Below are 26842 nucleotides of genomic sequence, written 5' to 3' on the forward strand. Positions count from 1 at the left end.
TTGTCGAGTCAGGTCGTTGTTGACGTACACATCATGTCCATTCACTTTCAGGCCAAGGCGATCATTGTACGCTGACGCCTCGAAGCGCTTGTTTCCAAAGCGTTTCGTTACGACTGATCTCTCTCAGCGGCATCAGACTGGAAACCTTTTGTCGACTCGGTTAGTGCAAAGATGTCTTTCCCTGCATTTACCACCCTAAGTCCAGATATAGTTATGTACTCTACGAGTCGTAGGATTGTATTCTGGATGGAGTTGACAGTTTGTGCTGAGGACAGATTCAGTGTAAGTAAATCGCGGAAGGAAAGGCGGTATGCGGATCTGGCCGATCAATGCCGAGCACACGGGTGGCAGGTCGTTTCTTTTTCGGTTGAGGTGTGTGTGGGTGGTTTCATCCCGGACTCACTTCGGACTGCTCTGAAAGCGCTTGGGTTTTCTAATCGAAGAATATAATTTATTTGTTGAATTTGTGCAGTAAGAGGTTTCTGCGAAGCAGTTACATCATCTGGTTGAGACGTCAACAAAACATCGGTCGGAAGATCCACTTTTCTGAGGTACTGTATGTGGGACTCCGTTTATTGAGGTGCGTTGAAATTTATTCTCTTTATTCTATCATTTCCCCATATGAGTTCCTATCAGTTTCTGTGAACACCTTGAGTGGAGAGCGCTTGCTCGAGCGTCGAACCCGGGTTCTTAATCCACCATTCCCAGTTCACAAGGCTGGGCGGGGTTGTGAGCAGGCTTTCATTTCAGCTTTTCTTCTTATTTGTGCTCTTCATCTCATTACAAACATTCTGCGCTTTTTTCTCCATCTGCGCATAAAATCTAGACTCTCAATTAACCTGCTTGTTAAATCATACATCATAAAATCATGGCACGCTAACCATGGCCATCGACACGTCAAAGATCAAGCGTCCACGAGGACTGTTGTGAAACCACAAGTTCTCAAAAGTGAAAGGCCTTCTTACTTGTGACATTGTGTTCGTTTCAATGCAGTTGTATCCCGGCTCCGCCGTACTGCTGATGATTACGACGTAGTATACGCTACATGCGCTATGTGCGGTTTGCTGTGTGTGCTGTAGTTGTATGTTGTATGTGTATGCTTTTCTCATATACGCTGCCATTTTCACGCTATAACTACCTGGTGGTTTTAGTGTTAGTTATTCATTCATTCATTGTTCATTGTTATTAGTCGATGGAAGTGAACTATACTGTTGAGAATAAATAGGTTTCCTTGTGCTGTGTGGGGTCGTTCGTTCCTGACACTTTAGAGAACCAGAGGGTTCACAACAAGGACGAACAAGGCTTCGGTGGATTGATGTGGTGAAATCCGACATCTCCCCTCTCGGACACACGCTCGAAGATTGCCTCAATACTGCACGGGACAAAAAGCTATGGCGAGCCCCAGCCAGCAGAAACCTGAACATGTGTAATTTTTTCCAAAAAAATTGTTTCCCTCGAAATTGTTTCTACACTATTGATCATTCAAGTTATCAAGTTTGGTGACAATCTGATAAGCGAAAGCATGGAAAATAGAGTTTGAAGTCACACAGGTCAAGATTCCGTACAGTTGGCGCAGCATCCATGCCTAGTGACTCCATGCAAGTTGATCCTACATTTTCTGATTGTGATGTGGAACAGGTACATGTAAGTAAATAGAATGCAAGTCAGGCTTGCCCTCTTGGTGCTGCAGGCATGAGTAGTTCAGAAGTGTGACGATATTCCGTATACATCACTACCTTCTTTACAACACCAGAGTGCAAAACGATGATTGGTGGCTGGCCTTCCAAATTGTGTTCAATTGTCTGTGCTGGCAGTTTGAGCATTGTCCCAAAGCTTGCCATACTGATAGATGTACTGACCATACCACTGACATCCACTCCCTTGCACACTTTCACTCAGACCATGATTTCAGCATAATTGAATTTCAATGATATGAGCGAATACTCGCGTTTTGTAGCACGTGAAGATGTTGCCCCAAAGCGTTCAGCCGGTTTGAGTTTTTAGGGATCCCCTTTCTCAGCACAGGCAGCAGCCAGCTTGGTGTCGTCTGGCAAGGTAGAGTACTGATAATACTACGCTCTGTTTTGCGCTGTGAGAAGCCCTCCATCAGTGTCTGCAACATCATTGTTGTCGATTTAGAAATACGGATCGCTCAGCGGGTCGACATTCATCTTCTCCTCGCAGTCGCTATTACTCCAGCACTGACTATCGTCGCCACCAGTATCCAGTGTCGATTTTATGAGGGCTTTTCGTTGCTATGCATATGAGACTCACCACTGCTAGACAAACTCAGCGAGATCGCCACCAAAGAAATAATTCCGATCGCGAACTAACTTTCTGCGCCGCTTCGTACAGGGAGTCTCACGCTGACAACTCTGGAACTAAGTCTTTGTCGCGACACCTGTCGCCATCGCTGTGTCTAAACTCAACCTCCGTGTGACGAGCTCTCACCTAGCGCTAAAATCAATTAGCCAGACTCATTTGAAGACACTTGAAACTCATTTGACAACAAAGACACCCACTCGATCGAAAAAGAATCTTCAAAAGCCAGCTCACTGCGCGTCCCAAACTTTAACGTCACATTTTGATGATTGATATCAAGTACACAAGTGCTGGTTTTCGCTGGCCGGGGCTCAATTATTTAATTGGCTGGACTTCATTGACAAATGTACATCGGTGTAAAATAATGTACTTGTCATGTGCTAGAACCTGTATTATGGTTTTTTCGTATGCTATTCTTCCTGCTGCAATCATTTTCATGATGAAACAGTTGACAGATGCGTGGAACCCATTATTTGGGAGACATGCGACCTGTATTATTATGTCTCCTTTATTCACTTCTTTCTAAGGCGATAAGCCAGACCCACCGGGAAATATTTCCATGGGTGGGACAGCAAAAAGAAAGTGAAAAAAATAAAAAGCCAAAAACCAAAGGGACAAGAAATAGGGGAATTATTATTATTATTATTTTGAAACTCGGATGTTGAGCCATAAACATGTGTAGAAAGGAAATGGACATATGGACACGAGTTAAGAGTAACTCTCCATCACTGTAACTGAATACTATATACAGTCAGAAAGTGCAATAACTAGGCACAAAACTGACAAGAGTACTGAGACATTCGACGTCCTGACACCTAGCTTCAACACATCTCCGTAGCGCTAACCGACAGCCTTCCAACTTGGAAGGTTCAAGGTTATGGAAAGACCAAAGAGGGGAAGGCAAGCGCAACGAAGACGAGCAAAAGCTACAGTCCCAACGGAACAAAGAATGTCGATTGTTACTGGACGATGACGAGACCAGTAGGATATTTGACAAAGCGGTCTAACTACAATTCGAAGCAGCATTCGAACGTCTCAGTACTCTGTCAGTTTTGTGCCTAGTTATTGCACTTTCTGACTGTATATAGTATCCAGTTACAGTGATGGAGAGTTACTCTTAACTCGTGTCCATATGTCCTTTTCCTTTCTACATTATTATTATTATTATTAAATCATACACCTGCTGTCAGGCGTAAAAACCCTGTTGTAGAGATCTCGGTCCTCATTTGTTAGACTTACCTGTCTTTATCAATGTAACTTAATCTCTCTCTCTCTCTTTACCTCTTTCTCTATCTTTCTCTCTCTCTCTTCCTCCCTCTCCCTCTCCCTCTCCCTCTCCCTCTCCCTCTCCCTCTCCCTCTCCCTCTCCCTCTCCCTCTCCCCTCCCTCTCCCTCTCCCCCCCCCTCTCTCTCTCTGTCTCTATCTCACTCTCACTCTCACTCTCACTCTCTCTCTCTCTCTCTCTCTCTCTCTATCCTCACTCTCACTCTCTCTCTCTTTCTCTCTGTTTTTGGTGCACAAAACATCTCTGGCGTTGATTGCTTAGACTTCTGCCGCGCATTTGTTCTCGTACTCCCCTCTATGTACTAGTGTTGTGCAAACCCTCCTTCTAGTCTGTCTCATTTTGCCCCGAGATGTTTAGATATATTGATTGTTACGCTTATCATTCGTTCCCTTGTCACTGAACAGTTCTGTCCGTTTGGTTTTAGCGAATTCAAATAAAGAAAACAAACAAAACAAGCCTAGTTCACATTCGACCGGCGAGGCGAGACGTAAGGATCTACGGGACGCAAAGGGACAATCTGACGGCGTCCAATGTGAACACAAGGAACGGGAATGCAACTGTACTGCCGTACGGATCTGGAAGCAATGGGAAGAGTGGGATCAGTTCAACCTTTCATACCGTAGACAGGCATAGGCGGGGATGCATTTTTAGTGTGAACAGAAGACGGTGTCGTGCCCCAACTACTTGATTCGTACTTGGAAATGTTTTTGGCATTTCGAAAACTGCACTTCCCATAATAACACGACTTGAGTTGAATTTTAGCAAGATAAGATCTGATGTCACTTATGGTATTTAGGGATAGTTAGGGCATTAGAGGTTTCTAGAAATATTTATAGGGTAACAAAACAGAACAAAGCGAGGAACAACAGAGCCTCCAAGAGGAGAGGAACCAAATTCTGCTACCAATGTAACAGTTCCAACTTACCAATGTAGTTCCAAGTGAAAGACAAACAAAACATGCCATGCATCAGATTATATAGGGTAGAACACAACTTGGAACCAATCAGAAGGTGCAACAGGAATGAGCCTGCAGTGTCAAGGTGTGAACAGACTGTGCATGTGTAAGAGTATCAAAGATGAGAACAATGAGAAGGTGACAATTTGGCAGTTGTAGTGTAAACTGCCAAGTGTGCCAGCCAGCCACATCCAACGTCTGGATAATGTTCAACGCTGCGCACTGCGCACCATTGGCCCTGGTGCAATTCTCAACAGTCTGGCTGTCCGCCGGACTGTTGCTGCTCTCTCGTGCATGGGCAAATTGCATTTCATCACTGGTCCTCCTCAGCTACTTGCTGTATTGCCACCGCATCGCGATTCTCCAGCCAACCCCAGAACCAGGAACGAGCACAATAATGCCACTAGCCACACCTATCAACTGTCAGACACGCTCTCTGTCTCAGCTCCATCCGTCGTGAAGCGGTTGTTCCCCTACTGCTTTATTGGCATGAAACTCCCTTCCTGACAAGCTGCTGTCGCAGCGCCCACACAAAACACGTTTTCAGTCATTCAAGACAAAGGTCTACCGAAACCTGAGAGACAGCAACTGGTACTGGGCAACAGATTCCCTGTAATTTTTCGAGCTCGTCACTTGCCGGACCCGCTAATCCGCGCACCTGGCCTTGCTCAGAGTGCTCAGCTGTGTTTTGCATACATGTACATGGTACACCAGTCCAAACGCTGATAATTTACAATCTCTTTTTATCTTGTTTTTATTTTTCTCAACATCAACCGGCACTTTTACCCATTCTACTTCCCCATAGCTAGATCTAGCTTTGTTTTACATTTCTGTTTTTTTTTCCTGGTGCGTGCTTGTGGCATTGAAGCCAAGACTTTTGGTGGGTGGAGCCCCTGGCACCTCACCATCACTACTGCCCAGTGCAGCCCCTACTCGGCAGCTGTCTGTTTTTGTACACATAATTATTTATTTTACGAGTTGGGTTTGTGAATAATAGTAAAAAAAATGTACATGATAGTACAATTCTGCTTATAAACTACAGCCGAGAACCACGTAGTCGAAAACTAAACAACATAGGTAAATCAATATTTTGCACATGCACAGACAATTAATTTTGAAAAGGTTCGAACGTTCAGGAAAAAGACATTACTTGCATGACACATTGGCAGGACGAACAAGGCAAACTTCAACATTATGCAGCCGTTGTGTTACCAGTGTTGGGGTAGCAGTTCCCTTATTGAGGCCGTGCTCGTCGTCGAGCTCGGTTAGTCGCCGCCAACCAGTCAGCGGAACCTCGGCCAAGCGCTCGCATTAGCTCAATGTTGACGGAGCTCCGGGTGACTAACCAGCCGAACAGCTGCCAGTCGCGACTCAACACGGGGCGTCCGTGCGCTCTCATCCCTCGCTCTATTCCCTCCTTCTCTCCATTTAATAACTTTGAACTGTTTGCTCTCCCGAGGAAGAGCGCGGAGAAACGTTACTTCTCCAAACATGCAATTACTAAGCGATGCATGGATGTAATGATATTAATCTCTTCCCCCTTCTAAACTTACAACGTTTGTAAGTTGGTTATTTGACTGAAAACTCCGGGGGGTAAAGAGGTGATTTTATTCCCGTTAAGGTATCTGCAAGCAAAGAAGACGAAATACATTGCCATCTCAAGAAGACGAAATACAGTGCCATCTCAAGAAGACGAAATACAGTGCCATCTCAAGAAGACGAAATACAGTGCCATCTCAAGAAGACGAAATACAGTGCCATCTCCTCAAAAATGAGCACATATACACCTTCGCCTCCTAAAAACAGATATGTTCCAGGCTGTCCAATAGTGTGCTCAATACTTGCCAATAGATGGCTCAATACTTCTGCTTCAACAGAAGGATCCACAAACATGGAAGCAACAAACCAGCTTCACATATTAGTAGTGTAGTATCCCTGCTTTGCTTGATTGTAGCGTATCCGAGTGTTAGCGTATCCCCGTACGTTAGCGTATGTGGTCTTTTGCCTATAAAAGCGGCTGCACATTTCTCTTTCCATATAAGATATTAATTTTTATTACATACTAATCCAGGTGTGCACCTGAGGAAGAATGGAAAAAATTAATAAGAGTTCAGCACCGTGCCTCCACTCGGCGGCTACCTATTACAGTAGCAAGTACTCTCAATAACAGTTAGTACCTGGTTTCAGGAGTGTCTTATGAGGCGGGTTACAGAACCGTCATTCGCTGGCTTTACTTGTAGTTTTGATAAAGCTTCGCTCTTCATTGAGATATCTACCATTCTCTGTTCTTTCTCATTATTTTCTCCCCAACCCTCCTTCCCTGTGACACAATAACATATTCGCTACCTTGTCATTGAGCATTTGTGCTCGTTTGGATTTGCGAATTTCAATATAGTATACAAACAAACACCACAAACATCTAACAACAACAGCAACTAATCCACAATACAAGGTAGCAAATGACATACCAAGCAGATCTACAGCAGATTACAAAAGGACCTATGAATTCACAGTAAACATACAATGGGAACAATCGGAGAGGGCGATGACTGACATGTTTGAATTTATTTAGAGCGTGCGTAATTCTGTCTTCTCACCAGAGGAAACCTCCAGTCCCTGCTAAGAACGAAAAATCCACAATACAAGCCAGCAAATGACATACCAAGCAGATCTACAGCAGATTCCCCTCTACTTGTCCTGCCCTAGCACATCTCAACTCTCACGTCTATTGAAAATTTACTGTCATGACCAATATTAAGATGATGTAAGGAGATTCCTACTTCGAAGTAGACTCACTGTTTTCTTCACTCCCCATAATCCAGGATAACTAATCTTGTTCTAAATCTTTTCTCCCTTTCCATCGTCATCATAACATTGGGCATGATTGCTCGTTTGACTTTCAATGTAATTAATAAAAGCAATACAATACACACACGGACAGTATGTATAGGCATATAACGAACGGTCTTTTCCTGTTAGCTCTGTTTGCCCAATACATGAGATAAAACGTCTTTCTTGTTGTTTTTCCTTCTCCATGTAGCTGCTTCCAGCATGGTAAACGACAGTACCATGGCCTTTTGAGATTTTCATTGTACCTATTTGTAGTACCTCCCGGGATCAGTATTTTCCACTTGAAATAACATCCACCCCAATGCCTCATTCTTAGCATTCTTTTATTCGCTTCCATGTAATTGGGCTTATTGCCCGTTTGGTATTGCGAATTCAAATAAAAAACAACAACAACAACAACAATACACCTGGAGGCATGACAACGTACTCGGGGTCATCGTCAGAATCATGCGTGAGGAGATTCGAATGCGCGCTGCTGCAAACACCGTACAAACCGAAAATTCAAATGACCTTGACTTCATCTCGTTTTGCAAGGCGAGAGAGAAACCAGTTCACGTTCAGCCCAGAGGAAAGTTGGATGCGACTGATCTCCTGTCAGCTGCTTCAGACTGGAAACTTCTTGTCGACTCGGTTAGTGCAAAGATGTCTTTCCCTAGCTGTGTTGCACTTACCACCCTAAGTCCAGATATAGTTCTGTACTCTACGAGTCGTAGGATTGTATTCTTTGATGGAGTTGACAGTTTGTGCTGAGGACAGATTCAGTGGCAGTAACTCGCGGAAAGGACAGGTGGTATGCGGATCTGGCCGATTAATGCCGGGCATACGGGTGGCAGGTCGTTTCTTTTTCGGTTGAGGTGTGTGTGGGTGGTTTCATCCCGGACTCACTTCGGACTGCTCTGAAAGTGCTTGGGTTTTCTAATAGAAGAATATTATTTATTTGTAATTTGTGCAGTAAGACGTCTCCGCGAAGCAGCCACATCATCTGGTTGCAACGTCAACAAAACATCGGTCGGAAGATCCACTTTTCTGAGGTACTGTATGTGGAACTCCATTTATTGAGGTGCGTTGAAATTTATTCTCTTTATTCTATCATTTCCCCATATGAGTTCCTATCAGTTGCTGTGAACACCTTGAGTGGAGAGCGCTTGCTCGAGCGTCGAACCCGGGTTCTTAATCCACCATTCCCAGTTCACAAGGCTGGGCGAGGTTGTGAGCAGGCTTTCATTTCATCTTTTCTTCTTATTTGTGCTTTTCATCTCATTACAAACATTCTGCGCTTTTTTTCTCCATCTGCGCATAAAATCTAGACTGACAGTTAACCTGCTTGTTAAATCATACATCATTAAGTCATGGCGCGCTAGCCATGGCCATCGACACGTCAAAGATCAAGCGTCCACGAGGACGACCAATGCTTCGGTGGATTGATGTGGTGAAATCCGACATCTCCCCTCTGGGACACACGCTCGAGGATTGCCTCAACACTGCACGGGACAAAAAGCTATGGATGGACTTCATTGACAAATGTACATCGGTGTAAAAAAAAAGACATGTACTTGTCATGTGCTAGAACCTGTATATGATTTTTTCGTATGCTATTCTTCCTGCTGCAATCTATTTCATGATGAAACAGTGGACAGATGCGTGGAACCCATTATTTGGGAGATATGCGACCTGTATTATTATTTCAAACTCGGATGTTGACCCATAAATAAATGTAGAAAGGAAAATACATTATGGATACGAGTTAAGAGTAACTCTCCATCACTGTAACATGATACTTTATACAGTCAGAAAGTGCAATAACTAGGCACAAAACTGACAGAGTACTGAGACATTCGACGTCCTGACACCTAGCTTAAACACATCTCCGTAGCGCTAACCGACAGCCTTCCAACTTGGAAGGTTCAAGGTTATGGAAAGACCAAAGAGGGGAAGGCAAGCGAAACGAAAACGAGCAAAAGCTACAGTCCCAACGGAACAAAGAATGTTGATTGTTACTGGACGATGACGAGACCAGTAGGATATTTGACAAAGCGGTCTAACTACAATTATTATTATTATTATTTGAAAGTAGGACGGAGGCAGAAAATATTACAAAAAATGTATTATCTACGCATGCATCTACGCAAGAGTCACCACCAGCCAATTAGGACATGTGTCAAAGTATTGAACGTTTTCGTTCCCTTGTTGTCAAAATACTACAGGGAATGATGGAAATAAGCTAAAAGACTACAAATATAAGGAAAAGAAGTTCAGAAATATATCACTCCAATTATGTGTAGCAGTATTGACATATGAGTAGTATTGACATATCCGCGGCAAGCCGCTTATGTACAACGGCATGGGAGAGGATAACAAAAAATGAAAATATAATTAATGTTGGGGAAATCCACGCTATTATCGAATATTCAACAATGACGGGTGTGGGGTTATACCAAATTCCCATAATGTGGAAGTACGTTATTATTGTTGAAAGCACTAGGTGATCTGCACTCTACAATGTGACCTGTGCGATTATATCGTTGAATGATTGCCTGTTCCGAGCCACCAAACGCAGTGTCTCCAGGTCCTTCAGACTCCGGAGACGCATGGACGTTGCCTTAGCTAATTCGTTGTCTATCACCACTGGTAGGGTGATGCGCGGGCGTCCGAGCCAGCCCCGATTCTGTCGCTGGAAATACGCTGTCATGCTCACCTGCGCTGGAGTTGCTTCAGGGAGGCGTAGAATATGACCAAACAGTTTCCACCGTGCTCTTCTGCTTAGTACGGATATTGGCTCGGCATTGCAGCGGGCATATAGGTCTGTGTTGGAGATAATTTCCGGGTAAGATATCCCTAATAGACGGCGGAGCTGCTTTCTGTGGAACGCATCCATTGCTGTAGCATCCCGGGATGAAAGCACCCACACGCCGCAGTTGTAGGTCAAAATAGATAGCACAAATGCATCAAACAACCTCAGGCGGGTTGCTTCAGAGATAACTTGTCTCCGCATCCACAGGTTGACAAGTGTGTTGAAGGCAGCTGCGGCTTGCTGGCGCCGGCGCTTGAGGTCTTCTGTGACTCCGTACAGTGAACCAAGCAACCGGGTGGACCTCCATCGTTCCTCACCTCTTCTTGCAACATCCTCTTCTTGGTATAGATGGGTCCACTCGGTCTTGGTAGGGTTGATGTTGAGGTTCCACTCTTTGAACACTACCTCTGCCTCTGTTAGTGCGCACGCTAGATGTTGACGGTCCGTGGAGTACAGGTTAACGTCGTCCATGTATGCTGTTTCGCAAGGTATGGACATATCGACAGTCGTGTAGGCTGTCCCTCCAATATTCAGTATGGCAGGTCTTGGCGATATCCTGGGACGCAGGCAACGCATTGTCGCTTCGAGATAACAGGTGAATAGCACCGGCGACAAACTATCTCCTTGTGGGATGCCTATTGATGTTGGAAATTCTGCCGAGAGCGCATTCTTTATCTTCACTCTTAGCCTTGTGTTGTGCAACAACATCTCCACCATTCGTACCTCATCTGTGTTAACTATTTGTTTCATTACCTCCACCAATCTTCCCCGCTGCACTGTGTCGAACGCCTTGCTCATATCCATTCCGAGGACCGTACATTGCCACTTGAAACGTTCAGCCTTGGCTGCCAGCCACCGGCCACACCAGACAATATCCGCGGTACTCCGACCCGGACGGGAAGCGCTCTGGGTTGGAGATAGGTAGGAGTCAATCTTTGGCATAATCCTGCGAAGTGTGATTGTTGACAGGCATTTGCGTATAGAGTTCAAGAGTATTATTGGCCTGATACTGGTTAACGGCCCTCTGGGTTTCCCTGGTTTCGGGAGCGGGATTAGTGTTCCACATCCAAGATCCATTCCACTGCCATCCGCAAAACATTGGTTTAGAATGGCAGCGATCTCATGTGCGACCCTCTCACCAGCATGCTTGATCAGGTCTCCGGGGATGCCATCCGGCCCAGCTGCCCTCTGCGATTTCAGTAATCTAATTGCCAGGGCAACCTCCGCAGCGCTGATCCTTTCTTCAAGATACTTCGAGCCCAGCGGTCTCAGAATATCATTTACTGCGGATGGATCCCGAAACTGCTGCCTGAAGTGGTCAGCTACCTTCTCTGCCGCTTCTTTATCGTTGGCCATTATCCGTCCAAGAGCGTCATGAACAACCAATGGCGCGGGAGACTGCCGCCGCAGCAAAGAGGCTGCTTGGAAGACCCTTGCATTGTTTTTCAGCTTCTCTACTTCTTGAGCGAAGGAGTCCAGGCGGGCTTCAGAGTTGTTCCGGGCGATATCTCGTATCTGGTGTAATATCTGATTCCGATCGCGTTTCAGTGATTTCCTCCCGTCTGGGCATTTTGTCGAGTCGATTTTTACCCGCAGTTCTTTTTGTTGGGCTGATAGAAGGGCTATGCCAGGATCATGGGCTTTTCGGCTACATTCGGCTCTCTTTTTATATCCAACTGTTTTTGTTGCAGCCGACTCCAGTGCATCCCTCACACCTCCGAAACGTGCCTCAGCTGAAACAGTTCCTTGCTGCGTTTGTTGCGTTGCCAGTGCTTTGTTTACCTCCTCCTGGAATTGACTACAGACCTGGGGGTTCTGAGTAAACATCGAGGTGTTGAAGCTACGCTTAGTTGTCTGGTTTCCCTTCCGCCAGATTGGAAATAGCGCACGAAGCTGCAGTGTGGCAATGACTATTCTGTGGTCCGTTGGTGTCTCGCAGCCTGCATAGCTACGTGCATTACACAGCAGTGGCTTGTGTTGCGTACGGCAAAGAACAAAATCGATCTGGTTGTAGACAGGTTGTGGGCCAACTTCTCCACTCCCAGGTCGCCGCCAACCCGTCCATGTAGTGCGGTGGCTCTGGCGGTGTTGAAAAGCTGTATTGGCCAAGAAGGCATCATTTTCAATTGACCATTCCAACATGTGTTGTCCGTTATCATTTCTGGCGCCTCTGCTGAAGGAGCCTAGCCATTTACTTTCATCAGCTCTCTTACGAATTCCAACTTTGCTGTTGAAGTCTCCAGCGATGAAGCATAGAACTCCGCTTCTCGTTGTATCTTTCCATACAGTCGACAAGGCGCTGTAGAACTCCTCTCTCAGCGATGGGTTCTCTTCACAGGAAACAGCGGTAGGGCCATATGCACTTATGACACGTACCGTGTTGTGAGTTGGTTTACAATTACTATTATTTTTGTTGCAAGGGAAAACAAATTCCGCAACACCAATTCTCTCACCAACGCTCCAGTATCTTGACAGGAACGGGTCCAGACGAGGAGCGACGACAATGCCTACTCCTCGCTGATATCCATGGTCCTGAGCGAACGTTATGAGCCGGTACCCCAGCGGTAACACGGTACAATTTGCTTCACAAATTTTTGTTTCTTGGACTGCACAAACATCAACTCGATACCGCTTGAGGTCTCGTTCGAGCGAGTGCCTCTTCCATGGCGCAGTGAGTCCTCGTACGTTGAATGTAGCGACCCTAAACTCATTGTTTAGCCCAAACCGTTGTGCAGACTGTTGTGGAGGATCCGAGGAGGAACCTCCATCCATGGCCGTCACCCCATGGTCCAAAAATGTGTAGCAGTGACACGAAAAAATAGATGTGAAGAATCAAGAAAACAGCATGCAAATCCAATAAGTGACAAAAACGTAGTGACAAGAAAAAGAGAGAAATATCAAGAGATCAAGGGATCTATTTCGCACCTTCACGACGAACAGTGACAGTGCCGGTTCTTCGCGCGTCGAGAAGGAGGTGCGGAATATTGTTTGTTCCTCTTATCCGTGTGTCAAATTGTATGTCATCTTTGGGACGACCCGTGCGTTCAGCGTGAAGAAGGACGTTCTACCATTTTTAAAGACCTACACAAACGCCTGATTAAACAACTACACACACCGGGTACCCGCACGCCCAATTTTTATGGCCTCCCTAAACTACATAAAAACCACTTAAAATTAGACCGATTGTATCTTCGATTCTTTCACCAACCTACTATTGGGCTTTGTTTATCCATTTCACTCTCTGGCCTTCAATAGTTAAACACCCTTCCACACTAATTAACTCCGCGGATCTACTCACCGCGAGTAAACACCTTCCCATCACGGAAGACACCATCCTAATGACAATGGACGTCGTCTCCCTGTACACATCTATCCAGCACATACATGGCCTACAGGCACTGGCTTGGCACCTTCGTGACCTCTCCATACCTGGGCCCTGGCGCGTGGCTATTGTAAAAACCATGCGTCTGATTCTAACTAATAACTACTTTACATTCCAATGTCTAACATATCACCAGTTACAAGGAACGGCAATGGGCAGCCCCGCAGCGGTCGCCTATGCCAACATTAATTTTATGTTCCGTATGGAGAAATACCACCTTTCCATATTCTTTTCCTCCTCCCTACTGGCCAAAATATACATAGATGACTTATTCGCAGTAGTGTCTAACAAATATGAGCCCCGGCGAGCGAAAACCAGCACTTGTGTACTTGATATCAATCATCAAAATGTGACGTCAAAGTTTGGGACGCGCAGTGAGCTGGCTTTTGAAGATTCTTTTTCGATCGAGTGGGTGTCTTCGTTGTCAAAGGAGTTTCAAATGTCTTCAAATGAGTCTGGTCAATTGATTTTAGCGCTAGGTGAGAGCTCGTCAAACGGAGGTTGACTTTAGACACAGCGATGGCGACAGGTGTCGTGACAAGGACTTAGTCCAGAGTTGTCAGCGTGAGACTCCCTGTACGAAGCGGCGCTGAAAGTTAGTTCGCGATCGGAATTATTTCTTTGGTGGCGATCTCGCTGAGTTTGTCCATCAGTGGTGAGTCTCATATTCATAGCAACGAAGAGCCCTCATAAAATCGACACTGGATACTGGTGGCGACGATAGTCAGTGCTGGAGTAATAGTGACTGCGAGGAGAAGCTGAATGTCGACCCGCTGAGCGATCCGTATTTCTACATCGACAACAATGATGTTGCAGACACTGATGGAGGGCTTCTCACGACACAAAACAGAGCGTAGTATTATCAGTACTCTATCTTGCCAGACGACGCCAAGCTGGCTGCTGCCTGTGCTGAGAAAGGGGATTCCTAAAAAGTCAAACCGGCTGAACGCTTGGGGGCAACATCTTCACGTGCTACAAAACGCGAGTATTCGCTCATATCATTGAAATACAATTATGCTGAAATCATGGTCTGAGTGAAAGTGTGCAAGGAAGTGGATGTCAGTGGTTTTGGTCAGTACATCTGTCCGTATGGCAAGCTTTGGGACAACGCTCAAACTGCCAGCACAGAGGTCCCTGAACACAATTTGGAAGGCCAGCCACCAATCATCGTTTTGCACTCTGGTGTTGTAAAGAAGGTATTGGTGTATACGGAATATCGTCACACTTCTGAACTACTCATGCCTGCAGCGCCAAGAGGGCAAGCCTGACTTGCATTCTATTTACTTACATATACCTGTTCCATATCACAATCAGAAACTGTAGGATCAACTTGCATGGAGTCACTGGGCATGGATGCTGCGCCAACTGTACCGAATCTTGACCTGTGTGACTTCAAACTCTATTTTCCATGCTTTCGCTTATCAGATTGCCCACCAAACTTGATAACTTGAATGATTGATAGTGTATAATCAAATTTCGAGTGAAAAATATTTTTTGAAAAAATTACACATGTTCAGGTTTCTGCTGGCTGGGGCTCATATTAAACAAATCCTAAGCGAACCGATCACCTCTAATTGTCCAGTTAAATTCACCCACGAGAGCAGCAACACAGACATCATTATGTTAGACCTACACTTAAAAGTCACGTATGGTAAAATTGACTCTGAAATTAATTTCAAAACAACAAATAAATTCCAATACATTTCACCTAGATCCTCACTCCCTGCCCATACGTGGAAAGCAGTGGCACTTGGGGAGATGATCCGAGCAACCCGACGAAAGTCGATGAGGGGACTTCTGAGGTTACTTCAGCGTTGAAACACCTGACAGATACTGAGCCAGACATGTCGTCCGCACAGGGATCGCTGTCAAGCATGACAGCACACCCCAGAACTCCCCTCGCGGACGTCGAAGTAGACATTGCAGAGCCAGATCTAGAACGGACAGAGCGACTCCTATCAGAAGTGGCATCAAACATGTGCACACGGCAAAAACGTCAGACGCACCATGCCTTTCAGCTGAAGTGGACACCCCCTCGCACAGCCCCTGACTACCTCCTGCGATCCTTCCCCTTCTTTGCCATCACACCCTGGAACAACCTGCCTGCGGACCTCCTGCTTCACGAGCCTCATTCATGACGCCTCCAAACCTTCAAGGTCAACGTATGTAAGGATCTAATCCGAAAGAGATGGCTGTGGCCCTCACAGTACCTGTGACGATGATATTGAGACCCATTTAGTATTTACCTCTCTACTAGTACTTGCTTGTTATGATTATTGTTCTCTTTCTTCCTTTTCCCTTCTCGTGTAGTCATTACACGTATTTATATTATTTGGTGCAATACTAGCGCCCCTTTCTCGCACCAAATTATTATTTTTGCTACCTGACCATGCACCCCCCCCCCCTTTTTTCGATGCCAGGTTGCAACGCTAACGCCGAGACCCTGGTCGGTCGAGTTGCTCCCTGTACATCGGCACGTCGTCCCTACATCCCCTGTGTCTTGTCTTGTGTTTGTCTCCACATGTCTCTTTGTAGGGCTGTGTTCCCAATAAAAAATAAAATAAAAACATCAACACCGAAGCGATCCACACTTGGTTCACGCCTGAACGTCGAGGCAGGAATGCCAGCACTGAGTCCTCACCAGAGTTGGCAACTGGGGTGAAGAAGAAGGATTCCCGGAAACCAACAAATCTAGCTCCAGGCTCACGATTTTGTTGTGTAATCGTAGGTGGCATTTACGTTTTGTTGTTCTTTCATATTATTAGTATTTATCACTCCCTTAGTGTTGATTCACATAGATTTTTGCCATACCTAAGCAGTCAAATATTCCTGCATATTTCACTCCTTAGGGCTATATTGACTGCTTATATTTGACTGCTTAGGGGTTGCGCAGTTGAACGGTGCCTAGTGCAGCATTGTCACCATTGTCACTGCATGAGTAGGTGGTGGTGCAACGGTTGTGCAATCATAAAACCGGGATTCATGAGGTTATCGTTCTGGAATTTGAAATACGGACTGTTTGTCGTGATAAATCTAATATTGACTTTGTACTTGGTCAGTGTAGAAAATAAAAACCTCGTAAAAGACCTCGGCTTCGCCTCGGTCTTTTACTCGGCTATTATTTCCTATACTGACCTCGTACTCAGTCAATATTAGATACTTATTATCAGAGTCTAATCAATTCGTTCGTCGTTGTCAGCGTGTACACGAGGTACTGCTTGCCTTGAGTCAACAACACGGAATTCACGAGTTACGATTGTGCTTACTACGACGTTGCATGTTGTTTGTACATTTGCAATCACGTACATGCAGCTTGGCAAGTTGTGTCACGATGAAATGCACACCACTGGTTTCACTACACGTATTTCTCGTAACACATCAATTCTTACTTCGTAGGTGTTTAGGTCCGGTCTTGCGTGGCAGAGGTAGTTACTCTTAGTTAGCTTTCTCCATGCTTGATTCTAAGAAACACGGACATTGATTCTAGCTTCGAACTGTTTCTTCTTTGTCTGCCTGTGCATTTTGTTCTCAAACAAATCCTTCGTTCAATGTGTTTATATTTTCGCGCTCTGCAGATTTGTTCGCCTCGCGCTCAGCTTTGTTTCCTTTTCTTTGTCAACTGCATTATTATGACGTATGACTTGTGTACGCACTTATCACGTGACCGTTTGACTGCATGCGCTATGCACGCTCTAGGCTAGTGCATTTGAGCGATCGTAGCGATCCGCTTTCCTTGCCGTTTCGTCTTCTCCGCTTCTTTACTCATTTGAGTCAGTGTCGCTGCACTAGTTTGTTTTGCAGTTTATCCACATCGCAGTCGTTCATGGTCGCCATCTTTACATTTGATTTTGATGCGCTGATGCAGCTGCCTTTTTCATTCTTTCGATGATCTTCTTTCCAATTTTATACTGAATCTACTGTATATATTCTCTCACCCAAGTTTGCAACGGTTGTCGATTGTAGCATGCCAAGGGTTGGATGCAGGTGTGGTTAATTAAGCTAGTAGTAGTAGTAACAATTCAGTAACAATTTAGTCCACTTGCCAGAGTCTAATCGGGACTTGAAAAAAATGCAGAACTATAACTATAATGTAACAACCACAGCACACGGCACAACATCATCGATACCGAGATCGGGCTGCGGCTGGCGCCATTTTGCTCGCGGGTGAAGCAGGGGGAGCATTTCGGTCATCCAGCGCTTCCACACCTGCAACACCAGACTCTGGATGACCCGCCAGCGCTGTCGATGGCCTTGCTCCACGGTGTCCATTCCTCTGGGAACAAATGGCTCGCCTTGGTGTCCATACAGGAAATGGTTGGGCGTCAGTGGCAGCAGATCTCTCGCGTCGGCCGACTGGTACGTCAGTGGCCTTGAATTCAGTATTGCCTCTGTGCCAGTCACTGTGGTCATGAGTTCCTCGTCATTTACTTCCGCGCCCGACAGAATCGCATAGATGGCGCGCTTTGCTGACTTGATGAGCGCCTCATGGACGCCACCGAAGTGAGGAGCAGCGGGGGGATTGAAGGACCACCGAATTCCCTTGTCCGCTAACCGTCGGTCCACGCCATCATTCATCGCGGCCACTAACCTCCGCAGTTCATTGGCAGCGCCTACGAAGTTGGTCCCATTGTTGGACACAACCTGTAGTGGAACACCGCGCCTGCTCGTCATCCGCATGAAGGCGTTCATGAATCCATCCACGTCAAGACTAACGGCCATCTCCAAGTGCACCGCGCGAGACTGCATACACGTAAATAAGCACAGGTACCTCTTCGCGCGCGGCTTTCCGCGACCTTGTTTGGTGGTGAAGGGTCCAGCGTAGTCCACTGCTACTCTGGAGAACGCTCTCATGGGCAGAGACACACGGACGGTCGGTAGCGGTGCCATGATCTGCATTCCTGGCTTCGCTGATTGTTGTTGGCAATGGGCACACTTCTTTTTCCACGCTTTGATCTCCTCTCGTCCAGCAAGCAGCCAATACGTCTGCGACAAGAGAGCCAACGTGTGACTTACCCCGCCAGCATGATGGCTCTGCTCATGGGCTTCCTTCACAATAGACCCTTTGCACAATAACGGTCACGTGATCCGAGACGGGGCATCCTCTTCGATTTTTGTGCAAAGTATCAGTTGTTGAGCATGGTGGAACACTGTATTTTTCCATTTTGGAGATGGAGGAGAGAGTGTCGAGTGGTTTGCCATCGATGGCTGTGGAACCCGTGGACGAACTGTCAAATGAAGATCGGTTGTGTAAGGAACTGAACAGTTTTCTGCTGAATGAGGGTGCGTATCTGTCTGGAAAAAGAAGGAGTTGTTGGAGCGGTAAGATTTCCGCATTCAGTGGATATTTCGGATTACTGTAGATTGAAATTTATTTTATTTTCTCTACCTTCTCTCCTCTGTCGATGTAGAGAACACTTCTCTATGCAGAACCCTGATGCTCCTAGAACTAAGAAGGGCACCACTTCCTCGAGTGTACCTTCATCATGCCCAACATTTCATGCGTCCCAGTGGATGAGTGATGAACCTCTGTTTCCCAGAGTGAGTGCCACACCATGCTTGCTCGTCTCCAACGCAGGGGCAAGTCGCCGACGACAGTGAAGAGGGAGCTGATGGAGTAGTACTAGTGAACAAGCCCGTGGATAGTGTCCACGAGTTTTACTTTGGTGGCTATGTGCATAATGTGAAAGTCTGTCATATCGTGCATACAGCCACAGCTCGAACTCAGATGACTTTCTCCGCACACCTGAGTGATGAGGCTGCGTCTCTCTCCACTTCAACATCAGCAGCTCGAGCAGCGCCAGCAAGCAGTCGATCTTCCAAAAGCGAAGACAGGGATGGGTGACCTGTCATGCCTTTTGCTCAAGCTCCAGAGTCTCTTCCATATCTTCGCAAAAGCAAGGATGAAAGTCGTCATGGACAAAGTGTTCCGAGCACAACACTGTGAACGATATCGCAGCACTGCGGCCCTCTTCTCGCCAGATAGCCAGGATTCCAGAGTGTGGAATGCCAGCATCACCAGGGAACGCATGGAAAGACAAGAGGGTTCCTTAGACTAACGTTAGGGATAACGGTTGCTGCAAACAAGAACCCAACAGTGGTCCTTGGAAAGCATTTCGGAACTTCTTCCTTCAGAACTAAAAAAACTTCAAATGAAAAAGGCTGGGAAGTACATACATGAACATCGCGTCTGGACCGTGAAAACACAGCCTGTCACAGGAAACTTGATCACGTCCTGCAGCAAACCATGCATGCTGGTTGCATGCCAAGTGTGCAGCGCGTGCACAGCATGCCCCGTCTCGACCCCTCTTGCTTATTGCGCAAAGGGTCTATTAGCAGAGTGACCCAGTGCCCGCGTGGCAGGACGGCAGGGCATCGGGCTGGCTGCTCGAGTATCTGCGCGTTTCGCAGTCGACTGTCAACGCATAGCAGTTGATCATCATTCAACATTGGTCGCAGCTTAACGAGTTTGCTCGAGGTGGGGATGGCCTTGCCTTCTTTCACAAGACGATATTCCTCTGCCAGCGCCTCTTCCTGCGCACCAGCAATGATACTGGTTTTGCTGCTCTCGAGCTCGTCTACGGATAGCGGACCGGTGTGTCGCAGCTCAGTTGGCACGCGGCAATTCTGCACGAAGCGCGTCACCCAAGCGCGCTGTCGGAGAAGACGATTGAGACTCGAGAATCGTGTCGGGTCGAATAACCAGGGTAGCTCGGCGTCAGGAGCTGTAACTGCTACCAAGGCAACCGGTGCTTGGACAGACTTTTCGTTGTTCTTTTGCTCCAGGTGAGTAGTAGATTTCGGCTGACTGAGACGCATTGTCGGCCACTCATCCTCGCCTTTGCGGAGGAAGTCGGGACCCAACCACCAGAGCGCATCATCGATGAGAGCACCAGCTGACGAACCACGGGACAAAACATCTGCTGGATTCTCCTTCGTCGGCACATGGCGCCATTGACTGGGAATAGTGTGTTGCTGAATCTCACCTACGCGCGTTGCAACGAATGGCTTGAAGTTCCGCGCACGGTTCCGAACCCAGTACAGGACGTTGAGGCTGTCTGTCCAGATGACAGTGTCGTGGACCGGTAGACTGAGGATGTCGGATGCCCAAACTGCTAGTTCCATGCCAATTACAGCAGCTGACAACTCTAGCCTGGGAATTGAAACAGTTACGGTGGGAGCGACACGGGATCTACTTGCGATGATAGCGGTCGACACATGGCCGTCTTCATACGTGCAGCGCAGATAGCTCACAGCGCCGTAGGCGCCTTCAGACGCGTCAGTGAACACGTGGATATGCTTACTGACGGGGTTGCCTGCATTAACTTCTTGCAGACAGCGCTGGATGCTGAGACGGGAGAGTGCTGCTAGATCAGTATACCATCCGGTTACGCATTGATTGAGCTCATCAGGGAGCGGGTCATCCCAGTCCATGCCTTGTAGCCACATGTCCTGCACCAACATGCGTGACTTCATGATGAACGGGGAGAGGAACCCCAGCGGGTCGAAGACACTAGCTGTCGCACTCAAGAATGAGCGCTTGGTGATGCGCTGCTGGCCTGGTGCTGTTGGCTTGAACGCAAAGGTGTCGGTCGTGGCCGAACCACAGCAGTCCAAGTGTCTTGACGCTTGGCAGCTGCTGGGAGTCGAGGTCGATCTGGCTTGCTCGATCCTCCTTGGGCACTTTCTCCATGACTACTTTGGAGTTCGAGAGCCATTTTCGGGCGTGCATGTCAGCTCCCTGCCAGCATTCCGACAACTGCTCGTACAGCATTACGCCTTCGACGTCATCCATAGCAGAATCCATGGAGTCGTCCATATACGTTGACGCAAGCATAGTTTCGGCTGCCAACGGGTACTGCTGCTGATGGGCTCTAGCGTGCTCGTGGGATACAAACTGCGCCAAGAATGGCGACGCGTTAGCTCCGAAAACCAGTCGTTGAAATTCATATACTCGCGGAGCCGCCGTGTCATCCAGGTCACGCCATAGAAATCGGTGATACTGCCGGTCCTCAGGACGCAGTCCGATGCGCAGATACATTTCTGCGATGTCACAAACGATGGCTACTGGCTTCTGGCAAAAACGGGTCAGAACGCTAGGAAGTTGCCGCTGTAGCTTCGGCCCTGGAAGCATTGTGTCATTGAGAGATGTGCCCTCATACTTCGCCGATGCGTCAAATACGATCCGGGTCTTTGTTGTCGCTTTGTCTGGTCGAAGTATGGCAAAGTGGGGCAGGAACCACTGCTGACCAGGCTTCAATTCGTCCTTGGCAACCTCACGGACGTAGCCTTTGTCGACATAGCTCTTGATGATGCTGCTGTAGGCTACTGCTGCATCCGAGTCGTGCGCCAGTCGCATCTCCGTACTACGTAAACGCTTCATGGCCTGGGGAAAGTTGTCAGGAAGCGTAGGTGGTCCATCGCACCATGGAATGCCAACCTCGTAGCGTCCGTCTACGAGCTGCAGCGACTGTTTCGTAGCGTGCACTACCTCCTTCTCCTGCGCCGACAGGATGGCTTGCTGTGGCTCAGCCCGGTTGTATTGTTCTAGCTGCCACAGCTGTGCGAGACTGTCGTATTTGTATTTTGTATTTTATTATATTTAAGGATTTTCCAAAGGCTTTGGGCCTGTCGAGGGGATCTCCTGCAAGAAGAATGAAATGACAACTTTATGTAGAGGGAGCAGTTAATCGAGGATAGGCTAAGGAAATAGATCGAGGCATACAAAATCTGGTAAATAAGGAGTTGGGATACCGTCAGTGTAATGAATATATCGGCAAAAATGCTGATAGAGAGAATGCTTGAAATCGGGGAGGCTGGTTATAGCGGTAAGAGAAGGCGGTAGGCAATTCCATAGCATTGCAGCTTTGTGGGAAAAGAGGGAAGAAAAACGCACACCGTGATAATTGATGTTTTAAAGTTTGTTTGGTCTTCTTGGACTTGAAGACAATGAAAGGTAAAAATGTTGGAGGTGTTCTGGAGATATATGTATAAGTTTAAATAGAGTAGCAAGAGCTGATACTTGTCTGCGAAAGTGCAAGGACTCTAAGACACAAGGGCGTTTAACTGGGATTTCATTTCGCATCTATCTACATTGACTTTTTTACGTAGCAAATACTTCCTAGCTACTCTGGCTTGTAAAAAATTTAAACGCTCCAGCTCAGCTTTGGTGATGGCATAGGACCAGGCCGAGGTGGCGTGTTCGAGGGCGGGTCGGACAAAACCTTTATATAGAAGTAGAAAGGCTGTGGGGGCAAGATGCCGTCCCATGAAGCATAGCCGATTCACACGACGGAAGGTTTTCAGGATGGTCTGAAGGTGGATGGTGTAGGACTGGTCGGGTGTTAAATACACTTCAAGATGCTTCGCATCTTCGATGGTGATAGGTTGGGAAGAGAGCTGGATAGGGTGGTCGTTACTGTAGTTACGGATCTGGATCGTTTTGGCTGGTGAGAACTCTCCACCGACGTTGCTGGCTCATAGTTGGCAGGCTGAAAGGTCGCTCTCTAGACGAGATTGGTTCCACTGCAGGGAATTCTTGTTATCATGTACATACAGGAGGGTGACATCGTCAGCAAATAAGTATGGGGGTGCAGTAGGTGATTGATGAGGGCAGGGAATTAACAAATAATAAGAAGAGGGTTGGAGCAAGATGCGATCCCTGCGGGACTACACAGGTGAGGACCTTGGCCTCGGAATATTGTCCTTCCAACCTTACAGATAGCCCCCACTCAGATAAGAAGCTTCAGAGCCAGACGACTGCTTGCCTATCAGCAATTCCTTCAAATGCATTTAGCAATGCTTGATGATCCACACGATCAAAAGCTTTCTTAAAGTCGAGGAAAACACAGTCGAACTTCAGCTTCTTGTCATTGCACTCAGCCATTTGATGTGTCATCAAGAGCAATTGCTCCTCCGTAGATCGGTTTCTGACAAAACCGAATTGGGCGCTGCTGATATAACGAATGTCATGGACGAAATCACGTAGATCATCCGCTAAGATCCGTTCAAATAATCGAGGCACGATTTTGAGCAGGGAAATTGGCCTGTAGTTGCTGGGGTCCGATTGCTCTGCCTTGCCCTTGTACAGTGGTGAAACTGTGGCCAGTTTCCAATCCTGTGGGAAACAGCCATCATCTAGGCTCTTGTTGAAGACGTACACCAGTGATTCACAGAGCTGATCAGCATGATGGTGCAGAACAGGGACAAGTTCTTGGTCAGCGGTAGCTTTCCTCGTGGAGAGCTGTCTCATCCCCCTACACACCTGGCTTGCGCTGATAGGAGTGAAGCTGAACTTCTCGGCTACTGGCAAGGGTTCGGTATTCGGAGAGCAATGTGGATGTATGCTGGATGAGGTACACTGTGCTGAGAAGTGGGAACTGAGCATTTCTACCTTTTCCGCAGGGGTTTCAGCGGTTGCATTATTCAAATGAAGATTGGGGATTCGGGAACGTACATTTTTAATCTGGCAGAGTGTGTTCGCTTTCTTCCACCCGTGGTAAGTGCCCCGACGAGTGTCTTCAAGATCATCAGCCAGTCTTCGGTGTTGGTTTTCTCTGGCTTTACGCAGCTCAAGTCGGTAGGAGTCATGGGCTAGTTTGTATGCTGAGTGGCAAACTGTCGATATAGTCTATTCTGCCTTGATTTCAGCTTCTGTAGATGGGCATTGTACCAGGGTTTTTTGTTCTTATGCCCGGTAGTAATGAGCCGCCATACTGTGCACTTGTCAAACAGAGCCATAACATGGTAGTACCAAACAGTTCAAACGTAGTCGATATGCACATCACCCTGGATTCTTTCAAATGGAGGATATCTCAGAAGAAGTGTGGTGAACAAGGAGTGGTTAAAGCACCGCATATCCCGGATCCACTTGCTTTCCTTACTACTGGTGACTAGCTCACGTGATGTGGTTACATTTAGAGAGATGTATGTGATGACCGGACAGTGATCAGCAACAGGTGAGAGAATCTTAGATGTGGATGGGAGGTCTCGCCGATTGGTTACAGTCAGGTCAAGGAGTGAATTCGTGGTCGGTGTGGGCCTTGTACCATGTTCAGTATTTACTACACAGAGGTCGTAGGTGGTAAAGAGCATGTGAAGGGCTCGTCCGGCTGTATCGGTGGGGTCTGAAGGTTTCCAGTGGGAATGGCGTGCATTGAAATCTCCAGTTAAAATACAGTTTCTATCAGCGATATTCATGAGCAGGCGTTCTAAGCATTGGGAGAACATGGGCACTGGATGCCTAGGAGGACGATATATTCCAACTATATGCATTGGGAGGGAATGGGCATGAAGTTTCAGGACAAGCATTTCACAATTATGTTCCTCCAGGAAGGGAATACGCTCACATTGGATATTATCTCTAACCAGTACCGCGACTCCACCTCCACCCAGCTGGGACCAGGGCACGTTACAAGAGCATCTGTCTCTGCGGTATATCTTGTAGCCGGGAAAGACTAGACAGGCATCAGGCATTGTATCATTTAACCAGCTTTCTGTTATGCACAATATGTCCACATCGTTCTCTTCTAGGAGCACTGTGATGTCGGCTTGTTTGTGCAAAATGCTCCGGCAGTTAACATTTCCAACTACAAGACACGGGCTATTTACTGGCAACTTACTAGTGCGACACTGATGGTGGTTAGGAGACCCCCCCCCCCCCCCCGTGATCCTAGGCTGTTGAATCCGACAGGAGCCGATGGACTTCTTGGTCAGAGATCGGTCGACCCTCCATGAGAATAGCATCGAACGGCAGAGAGCACTTGATGCCTCGCCGGCGCAGTTCCTTGTACGTTGCTACATATGACCGTCTGTCTTGTTGCTGCTTGCGAGTCAGATCACGCCCGACATACAGAGGAGCTCCATCATCAGCTTTCAAATCGAAGCGGCGCTTGTATATGTCAGATTTCGAACCCGCAGTTCTCAGTTGTACTCGTACTGGGCGATATCCACGTGCAGCGGCGGCCCCAGCTGCACCGGGCGTGACAGTCTTGAGAGGTTCTCCAATCCTCTCAACAACTTGGATGAGAGATGGTTCCACGTGGAGGGTCTTGCTGCAAGAGTTGCTCATTATCTGCCTCAGGAAGGCCACGTACAATGATGCTGTTCTTGCGCTGTTGCTTATCGACTTTCTCCTGCACCACTGCAGCGAAGTCAACGACTTTGTCTGCGGGCGGTTCCATGACAGTCCAGGCTGGTGTAGACTGTACGGGCTGTACGGAGTCTGTGGTCAGAGTTCCGTATCGTACTTCAAGCGAGGACAGATGGTTCTCCAAGCTGTCGATTGTCTTTTTCATCTTCAAATTTTCCGCCATGATACCTTCCATTTTCGAACCAATTTGCTGGACGATGGCCTCCATGCTCTCCCTGGAGTTCGTCTGCTCGCTACGGATTTCCAGAAGCAGGTCGTTGATCTTACAAGGTTATAGGAGTCAGCAGATTCGCTTCTCTTCTTCTGAACTCCCTCCAACGGTGACGTTGGTTTGGTTTTTTGGGCCATCCGTTGAGAAATCGTACTGGGTGTTCTGCTCTGGGTAGCCATGGCCTACTCACAGCTACGTTCACTCTCACACTACAAAATTAATGATTGCTATGTTCTTAGAAGCTAGATACAGATAACTGGTCGGCCGTAAAGATCCAAAGTGTGCGAAAAACCGCAGAGCTCGAAAACATGCAACCGACCCGTACAGTAAAAACTCTTCATTGTTACACCACACGGTCTATACCAGTTTCGCAGAATGCCTTTCGGACTCACTAATGCACCCGCCACGTTTCAACGATTAATGTATACAGTTCTTAAAGGTATTTTGTATGCTTTAAGAATGATGTCGTCGACATAGATTAAACACTTAAAAGTGTTTAATCTATCTCGACGACATCATTGTTTTTGGTCGCACACAAGCAGAACATGCTTAAAATCTTTTAGCGGTTTTGAAGGCTCTCGAGAGCGCAGGTCTCAAGATTAAACCTAGGAAATGCAATTTGCTCCGCACAGACGTTTCATTTCTGGGACATTGCATTTTGCAAGAAGGGGTTACACCAAACGCAAAGAAAGTAGAGCAAGTAGAGCAAGTTTCTGATTGGCCGATCCCGAAGACAATCGAACACGTACAGGGTTTTGTCGGGTTCGCGAATTATTATCGCCGCTTCATCCGAAACTTCGCTCGCATTGCTGAACCTTTGACGAAATTGTCTAAGGGTCAAATTTTTCAGTGGGGTAAAGAACAGCCCGGGTGCACAACACGGAAATGCAGATATCC

General features: G+C 47.0%; 1 protein-coding gene across 1 annotated transcript in view; it reads right to left on the reverse strand.

Moving 5' to 3' along the window:
• LOC135828304 (protein sidekick-1-like) overlaps nt 1-26842 on the reverse strand; it is a 260914-nt gene that overhangs the window by 191078 nt on the left and 42994 nt on the right. The window contains exon 5 of the mRNA XM_065340752.1: nt 6117-6188. Coding sequence (XP_065196824.1) covers nt 6117-6188 — 72 coding nt within the window. The remainder of the gene's footprint in view (nt 1-6116; nt 6189-26842) is intronic.

Source organism: Sycon ciliatum, chromosome 12, assembly GCF_964019385.1.
Source record: "Sycon ciliatum chromosome 12, ocSycCili1.1, whole genome shotgun sequence".
NCBI lineage: Eukaryota > Metazoa > Porifera > Calcarea > Leucosolenida > Sycettidae > Sycon > Sycon ciliatum.